This window comes from Equus przewalskii, chromosome 17, assembly GCF_037783145.1.
Source record: "Equus przewalskii isolate Varuska chromosome 17, EquPr2, whole genome shotgun sequence".
In the NCBI taxonomy this organism is placed as follows: domain Eukaryota; kingdom Metazoa; phylum Chordata; class Mammalia; order Perissodactyla; family Equidae; genus Equus; species Equus przewalskii.
In genome coordinates, this window is record NC_091847.1 from 75,142,677 (window position 1) to 75,167,894 (window position 25,218).

Consider the following 25,218-nt stretch of genomic DNA (forward strand, 5'->3'; position numbering starts at 1 on the left):
CACAATGCTAAGTATTAAAGAATATGTCAAAGTATTATAGGACAAAACAACCATTGCTTAGAGGAATGCAGTTTATCTAAGAAGATAACGCAGTCATTCACAAAATAAGTAAGACACTATTAAAGTCCTAAAATAAAAGAACTTCACTGGAATCAGCAGGCACTAGAGACCATGGCTAGAGACTTAACTGGAATGGTTAGCACTTGAATCAGATCACAAAGAAAGCAGTTTTTGTTTTTTTTAAGGAAGATGAGCCCTGAGTTAACATCTGCTGTCAATCCTCCTCTCTTTGCTGAGGAAGACTGGCCCTGAGCTAACATCCGTGCCCATCTTCCTCTACTTTATATGTGGGACACCGCCTCAGCATGGCCTGACAAGCGGTGACATGTCTGTACCTGGGATCTGAACCAGCAAACCCCGGGCTGCTGAAGCGGAACGTGCAAACTTAACCACTGTGCCACTGGGCCAGCCCCAAGAAAGTAGTTTTAATAAGGCATAGAAAATAAGCCAAGATGCATATTGGACTGGAGGTGAATCTGTGCATGTTGAATTACAAGGAGGGAGGAAAGGGGGGAGGACACAAAAACAAAACAAAAGAGCTCAAATTAAGAAATAATATAGAAAACCCTGATTATCACAAAGCTAAAGTAGACAAAAAAAAAGGGAGTGGAGGTGTTTGGGATATTGCTCAAGGCATCAGGAAGGTCAGAGAAGTAAAATATCATAAAAGTCAATGAAGAAAGAATTTGGAGGATGGAGTTATCAACACCATCAAATACTGCAGAGATCAAGATAAAGGATAAGCCAAGGTCAATGAGGTTATTAGTAAAAAGGAAATTACAGGTGATCCTCAAGCACGCAGTTCAGAAAGCACAAAAGCAAGAAATTAAGAAGGAAATAGGTAAAAAGTAGAAGGCAGGACATGTCTTCAAAAACTCTGAAATCACATTGAAACAGGAAAATAAAACAGTGTGGAAAGGCAGTGGAATCAGGTAAGTTTTTTTTCTTAAGATGGAAGAAGTCCTATACGTGTTAAAAAGCCATTGGTAGTCTCTCAGGAGTTGGTAAGAAAGGGGACCTTTGGAATCTATGATCGAGGATGAGCCTTGTAGAGAGAACAATTATATTGCTCTTCCACTGGAGGGTAGAAGCAGAACGATAATAAAGTGACAAAGATTCTGAGATGACGCATTTTGCAAGTTCAAGGTTCCTTCAATTCTAGAAGCTATCACAGCCAACAGTATTTAAATTATATATAAAAATTTAAATGACATATAAATATATGTTTTATATTATAAATATATACATATTTTACATTATTTCATGTTTTATTTATATTATTTACATTTAATTATAAAAATATAAAATTATAGTTATAGTTCATAATTATATATTTATATTATCTATGTCTACATAAAATATTCTTATATAACTATAAATTTTGTATAAATATATTCTATTACAATATTATATATAATATGTATAATATATACTATATACAGGCATAGCTCACTTTATTGTGCTTCACAGATACTGTTTTGCTTTTTTTTTTACAAATTGAAGGTCTGTGGCAACCCCATGCTGAGCAAGTCTATCAGCACCATTTTTCCAAGAGCATTTGCTCACTTTGTGTCTGTGTCACATTTTGGTAATTCTCACAATATGTCAAACTTTTTCACTGTTATTATATTTGCTATGGTAATCTGTGATCAGTGATCTTTGATGTTACTATTGTAACTGTTTTTGGGCACCACGAACCATGCCCATACAAGATGGCAGACTTAATCGATAAACGCTGTGTGTTACTGCCCCACCAGCCGGCTGGACCTGCCATTCCCCATCTCGCTCCCTCCCGCGGCCTCCCTCTTCCCTGAGACACAACACTGAAACTAGGCCAGTTAGTAACCCTACACGGCCTCCGAGTGTTCCAGTGAAAAGGAAAGCTGCACACCTCTCAGTGTGAATCAAAAGCTGGAAACAATTCAGCTTATTAAGGAAGGCAAGTCGAAAGCCAAGACAGGCTGAAAGCTAGGCCTCTTGAACCAGTTAGCCAAGCTGTGGATGCAAAGGAAACGTTCTTGAAGGAAATTAAAAGTGCTACTCCAGTGGACAAACGAATGATAAGAAAGTGAAACAGCCTTATTGCTGATACGGAGAAAGTTTTAGTCGTCTGGACAGAAGATCAAACCAGCCACAACAATCCCTTAAGCCAAAGCCTAATCCGGAGCGAGGCCCTAACTCTCCTCCATTCTCTGAAGGCTGAGAGAGCGGAGGAAGCCGCAGAAGAGTCTGAAGCCAGCAGAGGCTGGTTCATGAGGTTTAAGGAAAGAAGCTGTGTCCATAACATAAAAGCGCAGGGGACGCAGCAGGTGCTGACGTAGACGCTGCAGCACATTATCCAGGAGATCTAGCTGAGATCAGTAATGAAGGGGCCACACCAAACAGCAGATTTTCAATGTAGACGAAACAGCTTTAGACTGCAAGACGCCATCTAGGACTTTCACAGCTAGAAAGGAGAAGTCGATGGCTGGCTTCAAAGCTTCAAAGGAGCCCCTAACAAGGGGCTAATGCAGCTGGTTTCCTTAAGTTGAAGCCAATGCTCATTCACCATTCCAAAAATCCTAGGGCCCTTAAGAACTATGCTAAATCTACTCTGCATGTGCTCTATGAATGGAACAACAAAGCCTGGATGACAGCTCATCTGTTTATAACCTGGTTTACTTAATAGTTTAAGGCCATTGTTGAGACCCACTGCTCAGAAAAAAGGATTCCTTTCAAAATATAACTGCTCATTGACAATGTACCTGGTCACCCAGGAGCTCTGATGGAGTTGTGCAATGAGACTAATGTTTTCCTGCCTGCTAACACAACATCCATTCTGCATGGATGGATCGAGGAGTCATTCTGACTTTCAAGTCTTACCACCCGAGGAACACAGACGCTATAGCCGCCACAGATAGTGATTCCTCCGGTGGGTCTGGGCAAAGTAAACTGAAAACCTTCTGGAAAGGATTCACCATTCTAGACGCCATTAAGAAAATGCGTGATTCATGGGAAGAGGTCAAAATATCAACATTACCAGGAATTTGGAAGAAGCTGATTCCAACCCTCATGGATGACTTTAAGGGGTTCACGACTTCAGTGGAGGAAGTAAGTGCAGATGTGGTAGAAACAGCAAGTGAACTAAAATTAGAAATGGAGGGGCTGGCCCCGTGGCCGAGTGGTTAAGTTCACACGCTCCGCTTCAGTGGCCCAGAGTTTCGCTGGTTTGGATCCTGGGTGTGGACATGGCACTGCTTACAAGGCTATGTTGAGGCAATGTCCCACATGCCACAACTAGAAGGACCCACAAGTAAAATATACAACTATGTACTGGGGGAATTGGGGGAGAAAAAAGCAGGAAAAAAAAAAAGGAAGATTGGCAACAGTTTTAGCTCAGGTGCCAATCTTTAAAATAAATAAATAAATAAATAAAATTAGAAGTGGAGCCTGAAGATATGACTGAATTGCTGAAATCTCATGATAAAACTTTAATGAATGAGGAGTTGCTTCTTATGGGTGAGCAAAGAAAGTGGTTTCTTGAGATGGAATCTACTCCTGGTGAAGATGCTGTGACGACTGTTGAATGACAACGAAGGATTTAGAATGTTACATAAACTTAGTTGATAAAGCAGCGGCAGGGTTTGAGAGGACTGACTCCCAATTTTGAAAGAAGCTCCACTGTGGGTAAAATGTTGTCAGACAGCATCGCAGGCTACAGAGAAATTGTTTGTGAAAGGAAGAGTCAATGACACAGCAAACTTCACTGTCTTATATTAAGAAATTGCCACAGCCACCCCAGCCTTCAGCAAGCACCACCCTGATCATGATCAGTCAGCAGCCACCAACACCGAGGCAGGACTCTCCACCAGCAAAAAGATTACAACTCACCGAAGGCTCAGATGATGCTTAGCATTTCTTTTTCAACAAATAAAGTATTTTTCAACTAAGGGATATACATTGTTTTTTTTTAGACATAGTGCTATTGTACACTTAATAGACTACAGTATAGTGTAAACATAACATTTATATGCACTGGGAAACCAAAAAATTCGTATGACTAATTTTATTGTGATATTTGCTTTATTGTGGTACTCTGGAACCAAACCCACAATAACTTCGAGGTATGCCTGCATATAATGTATATAAGTATATTATATATAGTATATATAAATATATATATAACCACGTAGACATCTATTTTAATGAGTATACAAAAAAATTTGAAATTATCCATCAAATCAGTTAAGCATAACCAGTTACTCCCTTTAATTCTTAAGCAATGACTAAATGACAACTGTTAGAACCTAAATAATTTTATTTCTAATTTTCTGAAATGCTCACATAACCAAAACAATCACATTAAACAATAACAAAAATGTTTTTTTCCCACTCCACAGATTTTAGTATATGAAATTATTCACATACAGTGATCTCTACTCAGAATAAAGAAATAAGAACGTTTTATAAAAATATTAAACAATATAAAAATATCAGACAAAGATCTATCAATCAACCAGAGGCACTTCACACTGACCGCACAAAACCTGAAATTATTCTGAAATAAGAGGCTTTTGGCTACACAAATTCAAGGCAGTAGGAGTAATTCCTGCTAGGTAAGTGAGGTTCACAGAAAAAGCTCATAGAAAAAGAAAGGACAAATTATTTTGGAGAAATCCAAATCAGCACTGAGAGAGTTGCCATTATTAAAGTAATCCTCAATTTTGTATAAACTAATAAATGAAGAAGTAGAAGTGTATGCCTAGCTTCACCCTAAAAATAGACAAATTTACTTCCTATTACCTTCTTTAAATTTGTTTGTTATCCAGTCCAGCTGGTCCAGTACACTGCGGAAGGTACCCGTGTGATCAAGGACTTCTTGTGTTATAGAATTCAGGATCTATAGCACACAAGTGGAAGAGGGACATCAATTACAACTTATTCTTATAATATATTCATGGGAGATATATACAACTAGCAAATCAATCCTTCTTTATAAATTAAAAATGAATTTGGATTTCCCATCAAGTCTGAAAAATCACTTTAAAAAATTCTACCGGTACTTAAATATATCTAAAATTCATTTTTTGGATAAGTTATGACTAAAAGGAAAAAGGGATGAATAGCAAAGATGTAAAGATAATATAAGAGGGCAGAAAAAACAAAAATACCCCAACAATATGAGAAACATTAGAAAACTGCAGATTGATCACAGGAAACAGGACATAAACATTAAGGACAGTTTTAAAAAGGAATATGACATTGGTTAATATCCAGCACCCAAAAGGTTTAAAGTAATTTTTGAATGGTGAAGAGATATAAGCATTTGGAGTAAAAATGATCTATAATAAATATAAAACTACAAACTATTACTTATATTTTTGTTATTTTTAGAGTACCAAAGTGACATAAAAGCATAATAAAATTGAATGTACTAATCCTGTCCTTCAGAGAAGCGCGGCTGGTATCAGGTGTAGCGAACAAAGCTAACAGCTCCCTAAGATTTAATACATTATCAGTTACAGAACAGGAAATTCAGAGACTGGGATTCAAAGCTAGAGCCCTCTCAGTGCAAACAACGATCTTACATTAAGCACTGTGCAATCCTACTAGTGTGAAGGCTACAAACCAAACTCAACGCTCCAGAACGAGAAGTAGCATCCTCATTAACGTGGGGGTATGGAGGGCAGGGGATACAATGTTGTTCCTTTTAACATTTTTGAAACTTACTGATTTCACACTGATTCCAGGAAAGAAGCCATTGATGACAACATGAACGGAATCTTGCAGCATGGAGGTTCGAAACCTTTCTAGTAAATCTCTCTTAGAACCCAAACCATAAAGGACAATGTTGAACCCCAGGCTGTTAGGAAAGACAGCATTCATGAAATTAAAGTTCAGTACCTCTTACTGCCAATTTTATCAACAACCAGTTTCCTTAATTTAAGCTCATGAAGAATACAGGAAGAACTGGGATGGCTAAGCAACTATACCAATTCCCAACTTACAGGAGCTAAAAGCACCATTTTATTATCATACACCAAGCCTGCAGCTTCAACTCCAGCAGCCTTCTCTCCAGCTCCTGTTCCCTTCCAGACAGGTGCCTGGAGGCCAGGGAGAATACGGTAGGTACAAGGCACTAGAGAGCCTTACAGGCTGGGGCAGAGTTCTAACTGACAGATTAAACTGGAAAGGTAAGCAGGGGCCAGGTCACGAAGGTCTTGTTAAGTCAACTGAGACATTAACTAGATTTTGTTCCAAGGACAATGAGCATTTAAAAGTAACTAGTCAGGGGCTGGCCCGGTGGCGCAGCAGTTAAGTGCACACGTTCCACTTCAGCGGCCCAGGGTTCGCCGGTTCGGATCCCAGGTACAGACAAAGCACCGTTTGGCAACCCATGCTGTGGTAGGTGTCCCACATATAAAGTGGAGGAAGATGGGCACGGATGTTAGCTCAGGGCCAGTCTTCCTCAGCAAAAAGAGGAGGATTGGCAGTAGTTAGCTCAGGGCTAATCTTCCTCAAAAAAAAAAAGTGACTAGTCAGATGTTATCTGAAAAGTAACATGGTCTCTTCAGACAGATCACACTGGCTGAGTAGGGGGAATGGATAGAAAGGAGGGACAAAACTGCCAAAGAAGGGCTGGCCCAGCAGCGCAGCAGTTAAGTTCGCACACTCTGCTTTGGTGGCCTGGGGTTCACTGGTTCGGATCCCAGGTGCAGACAGGCATCACTTATGGAGCCATGCTGTGGCAGGCATCCCACATATAAAGTAGAGAGAGATGGGCATGGATGTTAGCTCAGGGCCAATCTTCGTCAGCAAAAAAAGAGGAGGATTGGCAGTAAATGTTAGCTCAGGGCTAATCTTCCTCAAAACAAACAAAACAAAACTGCCAAAGACTATGGACTTGAATTAGATGTCATGGGGAAAAATGTAAGATGTCAAGAGCTTTGTAGGTCAGATCAACAGGATTTGGAGAGTGATTAGATGTAGAAGGTGAGAGAAAGGGAATTTTTAAGAATAACTCAGTTTTTGGCACAGGCACAGGCAACATGAATGGGGTGACATTCACTGTGCTAGGGAGCAGGGGCAGGTGGGAATGCCAGGTTTAAGATGAGTTAAATTTTATGCATATTAAATTATTTATGGGACATCTACTTGGAAACCTCCAATATACATTCAGATATCCATGTCTGCTGCCGAGGAGTAGGATCTGGGCTGAGCTGGAGATTCAATTATGGGAGTCATTCACATAAAGAAAACAACAGAAGCCAAGAGACTGAAGGAGACGACCCAGTAAACCGAGCACTAGGGGTCAAGCTAAAGTTCAACTCCGTGATTGTTTAGGGAGGCCAAGCAGAAACAGTATTTATGCAATGTGCTGTAGCCATGCAGGATAGCCTGGAAATAGAAGAAGAGAAAAGAGAGAACCCCCAAAGGTAGAGATTAGCAAGGCAGAAGCAGCAGAAAAAAGAAGCAAGGGAATTCAGAGAGCTAGCAAGTCTACTGGAGCAGTTGACTGAGGTGTAGGCTGCAGAGCAAAGCAACTCGAGCCAGGGGAGCCGACACACTAGAAGAAGGAAGAATTGCTGGATGGGGCACGGGAGTAGAGCGAAGACCTGCTTTATAATTCCTAATGAACAGGTGCATAAGTAGTTATTGAGAGAAGCTGAGGTCCTAGCAGGGAAGATAATCATTCTCTTACTAGCATAACCCTTTGATGTATTATTGGCAAACGAACATCAGGATCAATTGGGGAAAACTGTGGCCATTTCTATGCTCTTACTACTTTGTGGACCTGCCTTCTAACTTACCCCAGTGACTATGTAACTGTGAATGTGTATGTCTATTAACATTAGCATACATTGTAAGCATTTCCTTACACTAAGGCCATTTTTTAAAATACAAGTATAAAAGTAATTATAGAAAAAACTATTTTTTTTTGAAGATTGGCCCTGAGCTAACATCTGTTCATCTCTTACCACTCTTCCTCCTTTTTTTTTCCTCCTCAAAGCTCCAGAGCATAGTTGTATAGCCTAATTGTAAGTCATTTTAGTTCTTCTATGTGGTATGCCACCACAGGATGGCCAGATGAGTGGTGTGTAGGTCCTTGCCTAGGATCTGAACTGGCAAACCCTGGGCTGCCAAAGCAAAGAACGTGAACTTAACCACTCGGCCACGGGGCCAGCCACTATGTTTTAATTTTAATCATTCTTTTAGGTATTTTAACGGAGATTTAAAATTTAACCTGAGGTATCTGAAAAATGATAAAGTTGAAGAACTATTCTACGAAATAATTTTAAAATTGTAAAATGTTTATAGGACTGATCTCACGAAATTCTCATGGTCTATAGCACATGTATACAGAATGAGATTAGAAGAAATATACATTCTTTCATTTGAGGAACTTTGCTGTGGAAAACTGGATTAAAATCTAATTGATATATTTGTCAACCTTGAAAAATTAAGTATTCAAATATTTTATGAGTAATAGCATATAATTCTAAGAAAGGCTATTTTACAAATGATTTTCACATGTGATCAACTTAGAAAAGATAAATTTCTTGAAAACTGTAGAATCTCTGAGAAGAGTCACACAATAATACGACATTTCCGTATTTGAGTCATAAAATTGGGAAAACATCTATTTTTTCAAATTTTTATACATAAATAAAAATTTATATCAAGTTCATTGCAAGAAGATTAAATGTGAAATTGCTTTGATTTTTAACATAGACACATAAATATTATATTATTCTTTGTTTTACAAGGGTATCAACGATAATAGTACTTACTGTAACTGCAACATCCATTTATGAAATAATTGTTCATACTGTTGATTTAGTTGTTTAAGTTCAGCAGAAAAGGAAGGAGCAACCTTGCTCAATAAGTTACGCAAAGTTTGCTTGAAAAAAAGGGAGAGAGGAAAGAAAATCATTCTCAAACTGCATACATCAACTCAATCCAAACTAAAGATATTGCCTTAGAGGTAGAGGTTAGGAGAAGCCCTCAGTGGAAATAGGACTTTAATCAGGTTTGGTAATGAGTGCATCAACAAAATACACAAAATATTTCAAATGTGATTTAAATATTTGTTGACTTAAAATTTTTAAAACTTGGGGCCGGCCCCGTGGCCGAGTGGTTAAGTTCGTGCGCTCCGCTGCAGGCGGTCCAGTGTTTTGTCAGTTCGAATCCTGGGCGCGGACGTGGCACTGCTCATCAAACCACGCTGAGGCGGCGTCCCACATGCCACAACTAGAAGGACCCACAACTAAGAATATACAACTATGGGGGCTGGCCCCGTGGCCGAGTGGTTAAGTTCGCGCGCTCCGCTGCAGGCGGCCCATTGTTTCGTTAGTTCGAATTCTGGGCGCGGACATGGCACTGCTCATCAGACCACACTGAGGCAGCGTCCCACATGCCACAACTAGAAGAACCCACAACGAAGAATACACAACTATGTACCCAGGGGCTTTGGGGAGAAAAAGGAAAAAATAAAATCTTTAAAAAAAAAAAAAAATTTTTTTAAACTTTCTTTTTAGTACAAATATTTAATAGCACTAGAGAATTTTTTACTAAGTTTTAACTAGAACCATTTACATGATCATAAATTCCACATATAAGGCTTTAATTTCTAAAAAGATCATTACCATAAGGAGATGACTAAACCTGCCTCCCAGCTTTGACAATAAATCCAGACAGACGTTTTTTTGGTGAGGAAAATTAGCCCTGAGCTAACACCTATGCCGATCTTCCTCTCTTTTATATGTGGGTCGCCGCCATGGCATGGCTGACAAGTGGTGCAGGCCTGCGCCTGGGATGTGAACCTACGAACCCAGGCTGCTGAAGCAGAGCGTGCCAAACTCAACCACTATGCCACAGGGTTGGCCCCCAGACAGACTTTTAAAAACCTACGGATTTGAAAAAAATGTAAAAGCTTAAGGTAATAGTTTAATGTTAATTCTCAGAAAAAAATCAAAGGTTCTTTATAATTTACCATTATCATTAGTAAAATAAACTTGCATCACTGCTCCTCTTCCAAAAGCTATTTCTAACAAATGCTTTATCTTTGATAAGTATGGCAAAGAGTTTAAAACAATAATGTAAACAAACTGAGTAAAGTACACTGCCCTATACTCAAAACTTGGAAATTCATGCTGGTGAACCAAACATAGCTCACTTTTTGAAATGAAATCTCTAGCAAAAGCTGTATATGCATTTTTACCCTGGCACTACCATGCTTTCATGATTCTACCCTTAAATAAAATATTCTTTTAATATTGAAGACTAGAGTTGCAATCATCATTCCAGGCACTGTGGCCTGCACAGTTTTTATTTATCTACAAACTTAAAGAAAAACAGGAGAAGTTCTAAGTAAAACTGTTGAGTAGTTTTAAAAAAATTTCTCTCATTCCTTCTGAAGTTTAGAGACCTGAAAAAGCAGAGAAACGCTAGCATCATTTCCAGTAGTCATTTATACTGGGTTATCAGAGCATACTCACACCTGAGTGTGGACTCTGGAATGTTATCTCACCTATGAACTTTCATGGCAAACTTTAGTGTCTGTGGAGAAGCACACTATAGCGCCTGCGGGGAACCACAATATAGCCTCTGTGGAAAAGCACACTATTGGCCCCAGGACTTCCCCTCTCCCCATATCTATACCCGTTGCCATGTGACTTTGCAGTCCGGGTTGAATCTCGTTGCCTGCTCTTTGACGTTGTTTTCAGCCCTGTGACTTGCTGTGGCCATTACGATGAGGCAGAAGTGACACTGAGCCAGTTTTGAGACCAGGCTTTAAGAGGTCTTATGTTTTTCCACTTCTGTTCTCACATCTCTGACATTAACATGAGAAGAACGTGGCTCAGCTAGCCTGCTAGTCCAAGGAGGGAGAGAGACAAACGGAGCAAATCCTAGATGAGCCAACACCCAGCTGACCCGCTGACACGGGAAATAACTGCTTATTGACACATGCTGCTGAGCCTGCATTGGTAAGCCATGGCCACATCAATGAGACTTCCCCTGTCCTCATTATCTGCTACAGGCATTTTCTTTCATCCTCCCAGAGGTCTGTTTGTCTCCAGGTCCCATGAAGTCCTCCTCTGACCCAGATCCATTTATCCTTCTCCCATGTTGCTTATATAAAAATATATGCACTAAACAGATGCTGGTGCCATCTCGTCCCTGGAACACCTGGGCTCCTTGACTCACACTTTCAGCTAGTTTCTGGGCTTAGTCTGAGTGCCAACGAGCTAGGTGAGCAAAAAAAAAACCCACCACATAGTACCATGTCATCCAGGTCTCAGAAGCATACCCTATATTCTCCCACCACTTTTCCATACCTTGAAAACTCTGTCAAAAGCCCTGTACACCTTAGAAAATTGGACTAAATTCTAATTTGCAGAGAATAATGAAATCTTGATACTCTTTGAGCCAATAACAATCTCTTCTTGACTTAGATTATCAACTCCACTTTCTACTGAAAGATTTTATTACTCAGATGGTTCTGTCTCCTCTCTTAGGGAGATATAAGTCAAAACCCCAACAAGTGTAACTGTACGGTATTCTGTATAAAATGAGATACTGAAATCACAGTATATAGTAACCTTGCTACCCTACTGTGCTCGGCAGGTTTTCCATGATATCAAGAAGCAGAACACTCTCAGTTTTTTGTAAGGTTTGTAACTGAAAGAGGCTGGTCACAGCCTTTGTTTTATGACCAGTGTGAGGTTCAGTGAACATATGTGTTAAATGAATAGCAAAGATTAATGGTACATGGATAGCAAAGAAAGCATGACCCAAATGATTATTACAAATCCTGAAGAAATGATAAGAGAAAAAAATGTATAATTATAGTATGTCAAACAGAATTCTAATCCAGTGAAGCACCTACCATTTACATAACAAAATACGTAATAGTTACATCACAGTAATTTGTGTTTCGTTTGATCAGGACAGTAATTCTGCTTGCGTACACTTACTCTTCAAAATTGCTGCTTTATGTAGTATATTTTTCAGTTCACAGTAAGAAAAATTTAGAAGTAACATTTCTTACAACATACCTGATCCAGCTTAGGTCTCTTTAGTTTCTGCAGCGTTCTATCAGAGGTTAAAACTTTTGAACTGCTATGAGCTTCAAAATACTCTTCTACTAAGTCACTCTGAAAGCGGACAGAGCAAAGTCACTTCTTACTTTCAGATATTTGTTTTCTATCAAAACCAGACAGTAATATTAGTGTAAATTAGGATATGTGAAAGTCTTCATTTGGCAGTCAATATTTTCTTTTTGAAGCAACACCACAGATTAAGGACCAAGCAAATTTAATTCTAGTAATAAAACTGAGTAACTCTTAAGATCATAAAAGTTAAAGAAATGACTAGATTGAAGTAATCTGTTCCCAAAAATGATTCCTAAGTTCCAACAGATAATTTCCATTTAGATTTTGGAAAAGAAAAGGGTTTTACCTATCAGGACCTTTTTTTTGCCTCACACAGTCCTAACAAATCCCTTAATATTAGTACAGTTGAAAAACTGTGAAAATGAGGAAGACATCACCAGCAAGGTAAAAACAGCTTTGTGTACTATTCCAGTAGACACTACTGGCTCACTCTTTGTTCTACTGACCTGGCGCAGGACTAACCTCCACGGTGGTAAGGAAGAGAGGGGAAGCCCTTGAAACAGCAGGCTTCCTAGACTGCTCTGAATATTTACACAGAACACCAGGATAATCAGCCTTTTTTCCAACCATGGTGTCTGCAATGTCCTTCCAAACAACTCACTGTGGATCCACAGCCAGATCATTTATTGCTTACACTGAGCTGACTACATCAACCACGTTACAACAACAAAACGATATAAAAAGGTATAAACTGAGAGGTCCTGCTTCCAATGATCCAATCACTATTTATTTATGTAAAAGCTTATTTTTATACAACTGAATTGAGATGTCACCGTTAGCACACACTGTGGTGTTGATACATGAATATGGATGCAGACACTCCAGGATAGACAGTCCAGAAATAGACACAAATATACATGAGAATTTATGTGAAAGGCTGAGAAAATATAGAAAAGTGAAGAAAAAATTATGGTCATCCCCCCATTTGGATCTCTTTTCTTAGGGTAGCTTATCTTAAGACGTTACACAACTTTTCTTTAAGGCTAAAGTCTCTTCACTTACTGTTTTATCTCTTTTCATTTTCTTAGAAGGCGTTTCTTTGCAAACAGGAGCTGAAACTACTCTATTCTGAGCTTGACTCTTTGGGCGCAGTATGACTTCATTAGCGTCCTCTTCACATTCTTGTGCCACTCCTTCATCATCCTCTGAGTTGGAAGCAGAATATTCACTTTCACTGTCAGAATGAGACCTTGGAACTGTGGGGGTAAAGCAAGGAAGAAAATTTCCAATTTGACAAGAGAGGCACTGCGGAGTGACAGGAAGAGTGTGGGCTGTGAAGTAAGAGAGCTTGACTGATGGTTTTCTCATGATTGCTGATGATTTCACTTTCACCAGAGCTAGTTATGAGACTTTTCTGACCACCAGTTTCCTCACTTTATCAAATGAGGCTAACAGTGCCTAATTTAATAAACCATTGTGAAGATTACATTGATATGTATGGAAAGGAACCAACAATGCCCGACACACAGGAACTGTGGCAGACACTATCACACCTAACACTATTCTCTTTCTTCCTTGAAACAGAACTCCAATGTTGTAAAATGTGGCAATGTGCTCCACCCTAAGGGATAGATAATCATGGTAATCATCTTTTTCTTTGCCAGATACTTGCTTTCCCAGTCTCCTTAGCAACTAGGGTTGGCTATATAACCCTTTCACCAATGAAACTTGAGGTGAAATTTGCTGAAAGCTTCTGGGAAAGATTTTCCTCATTGAAGAAGGAAAGCCCCTTATTTATACCCATAGCTTAAAGCCATGGAAGCCATTCTGCAATGTGAAGTATCAAATCTAAAGATGAAAAATGCTGGTGGCAAAGCAAAAAGATAAGAACATGGGTCCTTCATGACACTGTTGAGTCACTACATCAACCATGGAACTGTGTATCCCTCAACATCTTATGGTGTGAGAAATGGTTACGGCTTAAGCCATGTGGTAGAATTTCCTATTGCTGCTTACTGAAAGTGCAGTCCTAACTGATAACAGCGCTCAGTAAATGGCAACCACTGTCACAAGTACCACTAGTCCACAAAGCGCATTTCTAACTGAGATGGTGCTCAGTAAATGGCAACCACTGTCACAAGTACCACTAATCCACAAAGCACAGTCCTAACTGAGACGGCACTCAGTAAATGGTAACCAGTGTCACAAGTACCACTAGTCCACAAAGCACAGTCCTAACTGAGACGGCGCTCAGTAAACGGTAACCACTGTCACAAGTACCACTAGTCCACAAAGCTCAGTCCTAACTGAGATGGCACTCAGTAAATGGTAACCAGTGTCACAAGTACCACTAGTCCACAAAGTGCAGTCCTAACTGAGATGGCACTCAGTAAATGGTAACCAGTGTCACAAGTACCACTAGTCCACAAAGTGCAGTCCTAACTGAGACGGCGCTCAGTAAATGGTAACCAGTGTCACAAGTATCACTAGTCCACAAAGCGCAGTCCTAACTGAGACGGCACTCAGTAAATGGTAACCGCTGTCACAAGTACCACTAGTCCACAAAGTGCAGTCCTAACTGAGACGGTGCTCAGTAAACGGTAACCAGTGTCACAAGTACCACTAGTCTACAGGCACACTCCATCCCAGAGTTGATACAAGAATTCTATTTTTAAACAAACCATAGCCACTTCCACCACTCCGCAGAAATAATAATGCTAGTTTTACACTCATAAAGATAAAAGTAGTTTTACACTTAAAGAAATAAGTATAAAACTATTATAAAAAATTAACTTCCAAAATATGAGTGAAATAACTTAACTAAATCAGTATATTTATTTTGACTAATAGATATATTTCAGAATATCCAGAGTTAGCATATAACAAATATAGATACTAAAAGAGAAAAAAAGAAAGCTTGGGAGTGACATCAACATCATGGTGGAGTGAACTTGCCTGTGACTCTCTCCCCTCCAACACACAACAAAAAGGGGCAACATACTCCAACAGAACACATTCTAACAACACAAAAACCTCAGAGAGACATGCAGCCACATGACAGTGGGTGGAGAGGCTGCAGTCCCCTGGGAGGAGTTGGAAGAGGGTAAGAGAGAACTTCATTTCCTCCCCTAAAGACTGCGGTCACTGCCGTGGGAGGTTCCATGAGGGAAGGAGTGTGGGAGGGGCCGTGCGTTCACTGGATCACCCAGGACTTCCATGGCCCGTGCAGCCTAGAGGGAAGCCCTCTAACAGGGTGAAAGCTTTCACACAGGGTTACCTCATCAAGCCATGACCCCAGGAGACCAGATAGCAAGATGTGATCAAGAAATCCTGGAGTGCATGCAGGAGAAAGAGCCCCTCCCCCGACCTGCACTGCGCCATCTCAGCTGAAGGTGGGGGGGGGGGGCGCAGCACTCAGAATACGTGGCTCTCAACCCCCATCCAGTGGCGATAGGCTGTAACTGCAACCGAATAATATCAGAATGAGAAAGAGCTGACCTTCCAACATCAGAGACTGCATCAAATCTCCACACCAGAGAGAAAACAACAAGCACCCAGAACTCAGTCCTGGGGACACAGAAATGTGTAAGCTAAATGACAACGAATTCAAAATAGCTATCATCAAAAAAGTCAATGAGGTAAAAGAGAATGTAGAGAAACAATTCAACGAGTCCATGAGCTACTTCACAAAAGAGATTCAACCTACAAAGAAGAATCAATCAGAAATACTAGAGATGCAAGACACAATGGAAGAGAGAAAACAAAATATGGATTCCCTGAATGCTCGAGTGGACATCACAGAGGATCAAATCAGAAAAATCGAAGATAGACATGTTGAAATGCTCCAGACACAGGAGGAAAGAGAACTAAGACTAAAAAGAAATAAGAAAGTCTCCAAGAAATATCTGACTCAGTGAGGAAATGCAACATAAGAACATAGGTGTTCAAGAAGGTGAAGAGGAGAATGGAGCAGAAAGTGTGGTCAAAGAAATAATAGCAGAGAACTTCCCAAATCTAGATTTTTCCCAAATCTAGGGAAAGACAGGGAAATATGTGTGGAAGAAGCTTCCAGATCTCCTAGATTTGCCACTGTAAAAAGATCTACTGCAAGGCATATAGTAGTAAAACTGGCAAAAATGAATGACACAGAAAGAATACTCAGGGCAGCAAGGCAGAAGAAAATAACCTACAAAGGAACGCCTATCAGACTTTCAGCGGATTTCTCTGCAGAAACCTTACAAGCTAGGACAGATTGGAACGACATATTCAAAACTTTAAAAGATAAAAATCTTCAGCCAAGAATACTCTATCCAGCAAAAATATCCTTCAGATATGAGGGAGAAATTAAATCTTTCCCAGACAAACAAAAGCTAAGGGACTTCGTAGCCACAAGATGACCCCTAGAAGAAATCCTCAAGAAGGCCCTCACACCTGAAAAGAGAAAAAGGAGAAAGGGGTCACAAAACACAGAGTAAGGAGACACATAGAATCACAATAGGATAGCAAATATTCAACTATAGCATTAGGATAAAGGGAAGGAAAACACGAAAAACCACGACAATCTTGTCACTTTAACTACAAACTCACAACACAACTTAGAATAAGATATGAGAAAAACAACTTAGGAGGGGAGGAGGGAAGGGACTGAATCGGTTCAGACTAAGGAAATAAGAGGCCATCAGAAAATGGACTATCCTGGGGCCAGCCTGGTGGCACAGTGGTTAAGTTTTCACATTCTGCTTCGGCAGCCCAGGGTATGCTGGTTCGGATACTGGGTGTGGACATGGCACCACTTGGCAAGCCATGCTGTGACAGGCGTCCCACATGTAAATTAGAGGAAGATGGGCATGGATGTTAGCTCAGGGCCAAACTTCCTCAGCAAAAAGAGGAGGATTGCGAGTGGATGTTAGCTCAGGGCTAATCTTCCACAAAAAAAAAAAAAGAAAGAAAGAAAATGGACTATATTATACACAAGATTCTGAATACAAACTTCAGGGTAGCCACTAAACTAAAAAGCAGAACAGAGACACAAAAAATAAATAAGGAAAAAACAAAGAAACATATCATAAAAAACTACATAATTCAATGGGTAGACCAAAATGCACAGGCCAAGAAACAAAGGAAATGCAGGAAAACTGGAAAACGACTGATAAAATGACAGCAGTAAGCCCTCATATGTCAATAATCACCCTAAACGTAAATGGATCGAATTTTCCAATAAAAAGACACAGAACGGTGGTATAGATTAAAGAACAAGACCCAACAATTTGCTGCCTCAAGGAAACATATTTCAGCTCCAATGACAAACACAGGGTCAGAGTAAAGGGGTGGAAGACGATACTCCAAGCTAACGGCAAACAAAAGAAAACAGGTGTTGCCAAACTTATATCAGACAAAGGTGACTTCAAGATAAGACAGGTAAAGAGAGACAAAAAGGGGCAGTATATAATGATCAAAGGGACACTCCATCAAGAAGAAAAAACGCTTATAAATATCTATGCACCCAACACAGGAGCATCAAAGTTCATAAAGCAACCATTAACAAACATAAAAGAAGACATTAAAAATAACACAATAATAGTAGGGGACCTCAACACCCCACTCACATCATTGGACAGATCATCCAGACAGAAAATCAACAAGGAAACAGTGGAATTAAACAAAAAACTAAACCAGCTGGACTTAATAGATATATATAGAACACTCCATCCAAAAACAGCAGATTACACATTCTTCTCAAATACACACGGAACATTCTCAAGGATAGACCATATATTGGGAAACAAGGCAAGCCTCAACAAATTTTAAAAAATTGAAATAGGGGCCAGCCCTGTGGCAAAGTGGTTAGCTCACATGCTCTGCTTCAGGGGCCTACGGTTTCGCTGGTTCGAGTCCTGGGTGCAGACACGGCACCACTCATCAGGCCATGCTGAGGTGGTGTCCCACATGCCAAAACTAGAAGGACCCACAACTAAAAAAATACACAATTATGTACTTGGGGGATTTGGGGAGAAAAAGTAGGAAAAAAAAAAAAAAAGATTGGCAACAGTTGTTAGCTCAGGTGTCAATCTTTAAAAAGTAAATTCAAATAATAACCAGCATCTTTTTCAATCATAATACTATAAAGCCAGAAGTTAATTAAAAGAAAAAACCTGAGAAAGGAACAAAGATGTGGACACTAAACAACATGCTATTGAACAAGCAATGGACCATTGAAGAAATTAAATGAGAAATCAAAAAATATCTGGAAACAAATGAAAATAATAACATACCATATCAACTCATACGGAATGCAGCAAAAGCCTATTAAGAGGGAAATTCATCGCAATACAGACACACCTTAACAAACAAGAAAAATCCCAAATAAGCAATCTCAAATTACACCTAATTCAAAGAAGAACAAAGCCCGAAGTCAGCAGAAGGAGAGAAATAATAAAAATCAGAGCAGAAATTCTATTGAAACAAAAAAGGCAGTAGAAAGGATCAATGAAACACAGAGCTGGTTCTTTGAGAAGACAAGTAAAAACTGACAAACCCCTAGCCAGACTTAAAAAGAAAAAAAGAGAGAAAGCTCAGATAAACAAAATCAGAAATGAAAAAGGAGAAATAACAACAGACTCCACAGAAATACAATGGATTATAAGAGAATACTATGAAAAACTATATGCCAACAAAATGTAACCTAGAGGAAATGGATAAATTCTTAGACTCTTACACTCTCCCAAAGCTAAATCAAGAAGAAGCAGACAATCTGAAGAGACCAATCTCAAGGAAAGAGATTGAAACAGCAATCAAAAGCATCCGAAAGAATAAAACTCTAGGACCAGAAGGCTTTCCTGAGGAATTCTACCAAACTTTCAGAGAATATTTAATACCTATCCTTCTCAAGCTATTCCAAAAAATTAGGGAGGATGGAAGACTTCCTAACACATTCTACGAGGCCAACATCAACCTGATACCAAAGCCTGACAAGTACAGCATGTAAAAGGAGAACTACAGGCCAATATCGCTGGTGAACATAGATGCAAAAATTCTCAACAAAATTTTGGCAACCCAAATTCAGCAATACATCAGAAGGATCATACATCACGATCAAGCGGGATTCATACCAGAGACACAGGGATGGTTCAACATCCGCAAATCAATCAACATGATAGACCACATCCAAAAATTGAGGAATAAAAACCACATGATCATCTCAATAGATGCAGAGAAAGCATTTGACAAGAACCAACAGCCATTTATGATAAAAGCTCTGAACAAAATGGGGATAGAAGGAAATTATCTCAATATAATAAAGGCCATATATGAGAAACCCACAGCCAACATCATACTCAATGGGCAAAACTGAGCGCCATCCCCCTGAGAACAGGAACGAGACAAGGATGCCCACTATCACCACTCTTATTTAACATAGTACTGGAGGTTTTGGCCGGAGCAATTAGTCAAGAGAAAGGAACAAAAGGAATCCAAATAGGGAGTGAAGAAGTGAAACTATAGCTGTTTGCAGACGGCGTGATATTATATATAGAAAACCCCAAAAGATCCATCAGAAAACTAATAGAAATAATTAACAACTACAGTAAAGTTGCAGGGTATAAAATCAACTTACAAAGATCTGTTGCTTTTCTATACTCCAATAATGAATTTACAGAAAGAGAACTCAAGAATACAATTCCATTTGCAATCGCAACTAAAAGAATAAAGTACCTAGGAATAAATTTAACCAAGGAGGTGGAGGACTTATATGATGAAAACTGTAAGACATTACTGAAAGAAACTGATAATGACATAAGGAGATGGAAAGAGATTCCTTGCTCATGGATTGGAAGAATAAACATAGTTAAAATGTCCATACTACCCAAAGCAATCTACAGATTAGATGCAATCCCAATCAGAATCCCAATGACATTCCTCACAGAAACAGAGTAAAGAATCCTAAAATTCATATGGAGCAACCAAAGACCCCGAATTGCTAAGGTAATCCTGAGAAAAAAGAACAAAGCTGGAGGTATCACAATCCCTGACTTTAAAATGTACTGCAAAGCCATAGGATCAAAACGGCATGGTAGTGGTACAAAAACAGGCACACAGATCAATGGAACAGAACTGAAAGCCCAGAAATAAAACCACACATCTACAGACAGCTAATCTTTGACAAAGGTGCCAAGAACATACAATGGAGAAAAGATAGTCTCTTCAATAAATGGTGTTGGGAAAACTGGACAGCCACATGTAAAAGAATGAAGGTAGATCACTATCTCATGCCATACACAAAAACAAACTCAAAATGGATCAAAACTTGAAGATATATCCTGAAACTATAAAACTCCTGGAAGATAATATTGGTAGTACACTCTTTGACATCAAACTAAAAAGGATCTTTTCAAATATCATGTCCTCTCAGACAAGGGAAACAAAAGAAAAAATAACCAAGCAGGAATTCATCAGACTAAAGAGCTTCTGCAAGGCAAAAGAAACTAGAATCAAAACAGACAACCCACCGATTGGGAGAAAATATTTGCAAATCATATATATGACAAAGGGTTAATCTCCATAATATACAAGGAACTCACACAACTGAACAATAAAAAGACAAACAACCCGATCAAAAAATGGGCAGAGGAGATGAACATTTTTCCAAAGAAGATATATAGATGCCCAACAAACACATAAAAAGATGTTCAACATCACTGATCATCAGGGAAATGCAAATCAAAACTACACTATGATACCACCTTACACCTGTTAAAATGGCTATAATCACTAAGACTGAAAATAAGAAATATTGGAGAGGGTGTGGAGAGAAGGGAACCTTCATACACTGCTGGTGGGAATGCAAACTGGTGCAGCCACTATGGAAAACAGTATGGAGATTCCTCAAAAAACTAAAAATACTACTACCATGTGACCTGGTTATCTACCCAAACAATTTGAAATCAACAACCCACAGTAACATATGCACATCTATGTTCACTGCAGCACTATTCACAATAGCCAAGACATGGAAGCAACCCAAGTGCCCACAGACCGATGATTGGATAAAGAAGATGTGGTGTACATATACAATGGAATACTACTCAGCCAGAAAAAAAGACAAATTCATCCTATTTGCAAGAATATGGAAGGACCTAGAGGGAATTATGCTAAGTGAAATAGCCAGTCTGAGAAGGACAAACACCAGATGATTCCACTCATATGTGGAATATAAACAAATACACAGACAAAGAAGCAGTTCAGTGGTTACCAGAAGTGGGGAGGGGGGTGGGCCCAGGGGGTGAAGGGGAGCACTTACATGGTGAGAGTCAAGAAATAATGTACAACTGAAATTTCACATTGATGTAAACTATTATGAACTCAAGAAAAAAGAAAAAAGAAAGCTTGGTTTTGTGGGCAGATATAACTTAGCAGATTTAGATTTGCAGTGAATGCTGCCCACGGCAGTGCACAGGTCAGAAGTGGTAGGAGGTACCAGAAAAAGTCTCCTCCTTATTTATATGTACATATCACACATGTAGGTATCCATGTTTGCTGGTGAGAAAGAAGAGGAAGTTTTACCTTTCTCTGAAAAGGATTCTTCTTTGGGGTAAGGACGAAACATAGCATATGGGATGTATTTGACATAAAATAATAATAATCATAATTATATACATCAGCTTTTATTGCTTCAGATATCTGGTCATTTAGTATTATCATTTTAAAGTTGATTAAAAATGTAGTATGAACAGCTCTATGAAATATATACCTTGAAAAGACTACAGTATGGATTTGAGAATCTTAGCTAATATTATTGTCAAGTGGTCAACCCCAAGAAAGGAGCTGACATCTGTCTGAAATATAAAAGTCAACAAGTCATTTGCCCCAAAGTTAAATATTTAAAAATCTAAAACCATTTTTAATTTCCCAGAAGGCAGGACCCAAGTCTGTTTACTTGGCTTTGTATAGCAATCAGTACAATTATGAATATTCAAAATTATTTCATTATAAAATTTCTAAATAAATCAATAGAACTACTAAAACCATCTCAAAACAAATAAACTAAAAGGCATGTTATTTTATTGGAGAGACATTTCAAGCAACCTCAACATCCATTGATTATAATGTAAAAGACATAGTGCTAAGCATTGGAGTTAAAAATATATAATCCTTGACCTTATGGAACCTATGGTTTAATGGAGGACATGAACATATCCTTTCTTCCATGACAAGAAATAGCAATAAGTAGTCATAATAATAAAAGATAATAACAGCCCACCTTTGTTAAGCACATATCACAGTCACTCACTAAACGAAGCACTTTTGACACTCTTTCTTTCAATTAATCTCAATACAACTCTGGGAGGGCTGGCCTTGTGGCTGAGTGTTTAAATTCGCGCGCTACACTTTGGCAGCCCAGGGTTCCCCAGTTCAAATCCTGGGTGCGGACCTAGCACCACTTGTCAAGCCATGCTGTGGTGGCGTCCCACGTAGAGGAACTAGAATGACCTACAGCTAGGATATACAACTATGTACTGGCGCTTTGGGGAGAAAAAAAGAAAAAAAAGGAGAAAGATTGGCAACAGATATTAGCTCAGGGCCAATCTTCCTAGAAAAAAAAATAACAAGAAACTTCGAGGCTAGTATCATTATCCCTTTTTGCAAATCACAACATTGAGGCACAGAGAAGTCCCTGGAAGTGGCAGGCCGAAGACAAGCAGCAAGCAGTCTAAGACTAGAATCTGTATATTTAACCATTATTGCCCCTTGTTCAGAGGATTCTTCTTATAAAAACTCAGTGTAAAAAGAACTACATACCCATTAATCTTTTCCTTAGACCACGAGGCGTTGTTGACAGAAATTCACCTTTATCATTGTTCTGTTTAAAAATAAAATAGCAATATAGGTTAAATAGTCAAGTAATAATGATGACATGGAAATTAATGATGGATCTGAAAGAGGCTAGAAAAGAAGAAAAATATCTTGTTTTCAATAAACTACATTAGAACCAGATGAGCCAAGTTCCTAGAACTAGAAGACAATGACAAAGCAATTTGTTGGGGAAAAAGAAATAAAAAGAGTATAACAACAAAAACCATGTAACAACTTCCAAAGGATCCTGAGAGTGATTCTAGAAGCTGTATTCCAGATGGCGGTAAAGTATGTATGTACTTTCATCACATAAAGACATCAGCCTTTGAACCACTTTTCACTCAGATTAGCAGAATTTTTTCTTAAAAAAAGGTAATAATATGCAGTGATGACAAGGAAGCAAGTAAAGAGGTACTCCTACAAACACCGCAACACGACTTTTAATGCACGAGAAATTTACTGGTGTTCGGGACTGGGCTGGTGGTGTAGCAGTTAGGCTCACGTACTCTGCTTCAGTGGCCCAGGGTTCGCAGGTTTGGATCCCGGGTGCAGACCTACACATCACTCATCAAGCCATGCTGTGGAGGCATCCCACATTTAAAATAGAGGAAGATTGGAACAGGTGTTAGCTCAGCAACAATATTCCTCAAGCAAAAAGAGGAAGGTTGGGGCTGGTCCAGTGTCACAGCGGTTAAGTTCGCACAGCCCACTTTGGCGGCCTAGGGTTCGCTGGTTCGGATCCTGGGTGTGGACACGGCACTGCTTGGCAAACCATGCTCTGGTAGGCGTCCCACATATAAAGTAGAAGAAGACGGGCACAGATGTGAGCTCAAGGCCAGTCTTCCTCAGCAAAAAGAGGAGGATTGGCAGCAGATGTTAGCTCAGGGCTAATCTTCCTCAAAAAAAAAGAGGAAGGTTGGCAACAGATGTTAGCTCAGGGCTAATCTTCCTCACCAAAAAAAGGGAAACTAACTGGTGTTAAAGCATTACATTCTATGAAGAAGAGAGAAACACATTTATAACTTTTACTTCTGTATTTTTAAACATTTTACAGAAGTATAGTATGTTTTTCCTTCCCTTACATAATATATTTTAACACCATTAAATTTCAACCTCATTAAAATATCCACTGCTATACACATGTTAACTTTTTATGGTATTAATAAAAAGATAAAGTATCCTGTATTTTTTTGGCAATATGAAAAATGACAAAAAAGTTAAGTCTGTTGTCTTGTGATCAGTTGTTTGTGCCAGTTATAGATGTTAATAAATTTTGATTGGGATATTAAGAATAGTGTCATAATAATTCAGCCAATCCCAATGGGTTTATAAAGTATATTACAGTATATTTCAAATTTTTTTGATCCAGATCTTCAAAAATGTTTTTTACATTTTGCCATCTTGATCTATTACTCTTGTACATATATAACTGAAACAAATTCTGTTGAAATAATACTTACAAAAAGAAATTTTCTATTTATTCTATTTCATTTTTTAAACTGTAGGTCATGTCCATTAATCTGATTTCAAGTTTGACAGTTGTGACAACCTGCATCCATATGGCTTAATTATCAGGTCTGAGAACACCTGTGTCAAAATAACCATTTCAGAAAATTCTTGCTCAAAAAGATAAGGCCATGAACTAATAAATAACTCCACTTTGCTACAGAAATTTCTGCAAACTAATTTACCTCCACAGTTTGCTCATTTGGGCAACCTGTTCTCCCATCAGGACAACAGGTTACTCACCAGGCGAACAGCTTGCTGATCAAACAAGAGTTTGCTTAGAAAGACTCAGTTCAAGGCCCTCTCCTTGCTGTGTCCACCACTCCTAAAATGCCATGTCATAAATCTGTCTAACACACATCAGTTCCCCATCTTGACAGACGTGCCTTAAACCCCTCGAGTCCAGATCCCCAAGCCCTAACCGCAGCACACAGATTCTCTCCTGAAGTCCCCTTCTAAGACAGTGCACTTAGATTCAGTTATAGTGATGTTGTCTCTTATTGTGGTAGATAGAACCTTTGACTAACAGGTTTTCTGATGGTCTCTTGGGGACTGACAGGATCCACTAATGTGTTACGAGCCACAACTTGAAAAATTACGCTAGTATATCTACATTCTTCACTGGATTAAGGGAATGAGGTTTATTCTTTCATAGTGAAGTAATATACAAGATATGATACAGGAAAAAAGCATTATAAAGACAAAGGAG

General features: G+C 39.0%; 1 protein-coding gene across 10 annotated transcripts in view; it reads right to left on the bottom strand.

Moving 5' to 3' along the window:
• ORC2 (origin recognition complex subunit 2) overlaps positions 1 to 25,218 on the bottom strand; it is a 52,662-nt gene that overhangs the window by 9,177 nt on the left and 18,267 nt on the right. For all 10 annotated transcript variants that reach the window (XR_011528518.1, XR_011528519.1, XR_011528520.1 and 7 more), the window contains 6 exons: positions 22,950 to 23,010; positions 13,218 to 13,411; positions 12,099 to 12,197; positions 8,832 to 8,941; positions 5,770 to 5,902; positions 4,843 to 4,939 (listed from right to left, as the gene is read on the bottom strand). Coding sequence is in view for 7 of the 10 variants with exons in the window: in XM_070580604.1 (XP_070436705.1) it covers positions 4,843 to 4,939; positions 5,770 to 5,902; positions 8,832 to 8,941; positions 12,099 to 12,197; positions 13,218 to 13,411; positions 22,950 to 23,010 (694 nt within the window). In the remaining 3 variants the exon portion in view is untranslated. The remainder of the gene's footprint in view (positions 1 to 4,842; positions 4,940 to 5,769; positions 5,903 to 8,831; positions 8,942 to 12,098; positions 12,198 to 13,217; positions 13,412 to 22,949; positions 23,011 to 25,218) is intronic.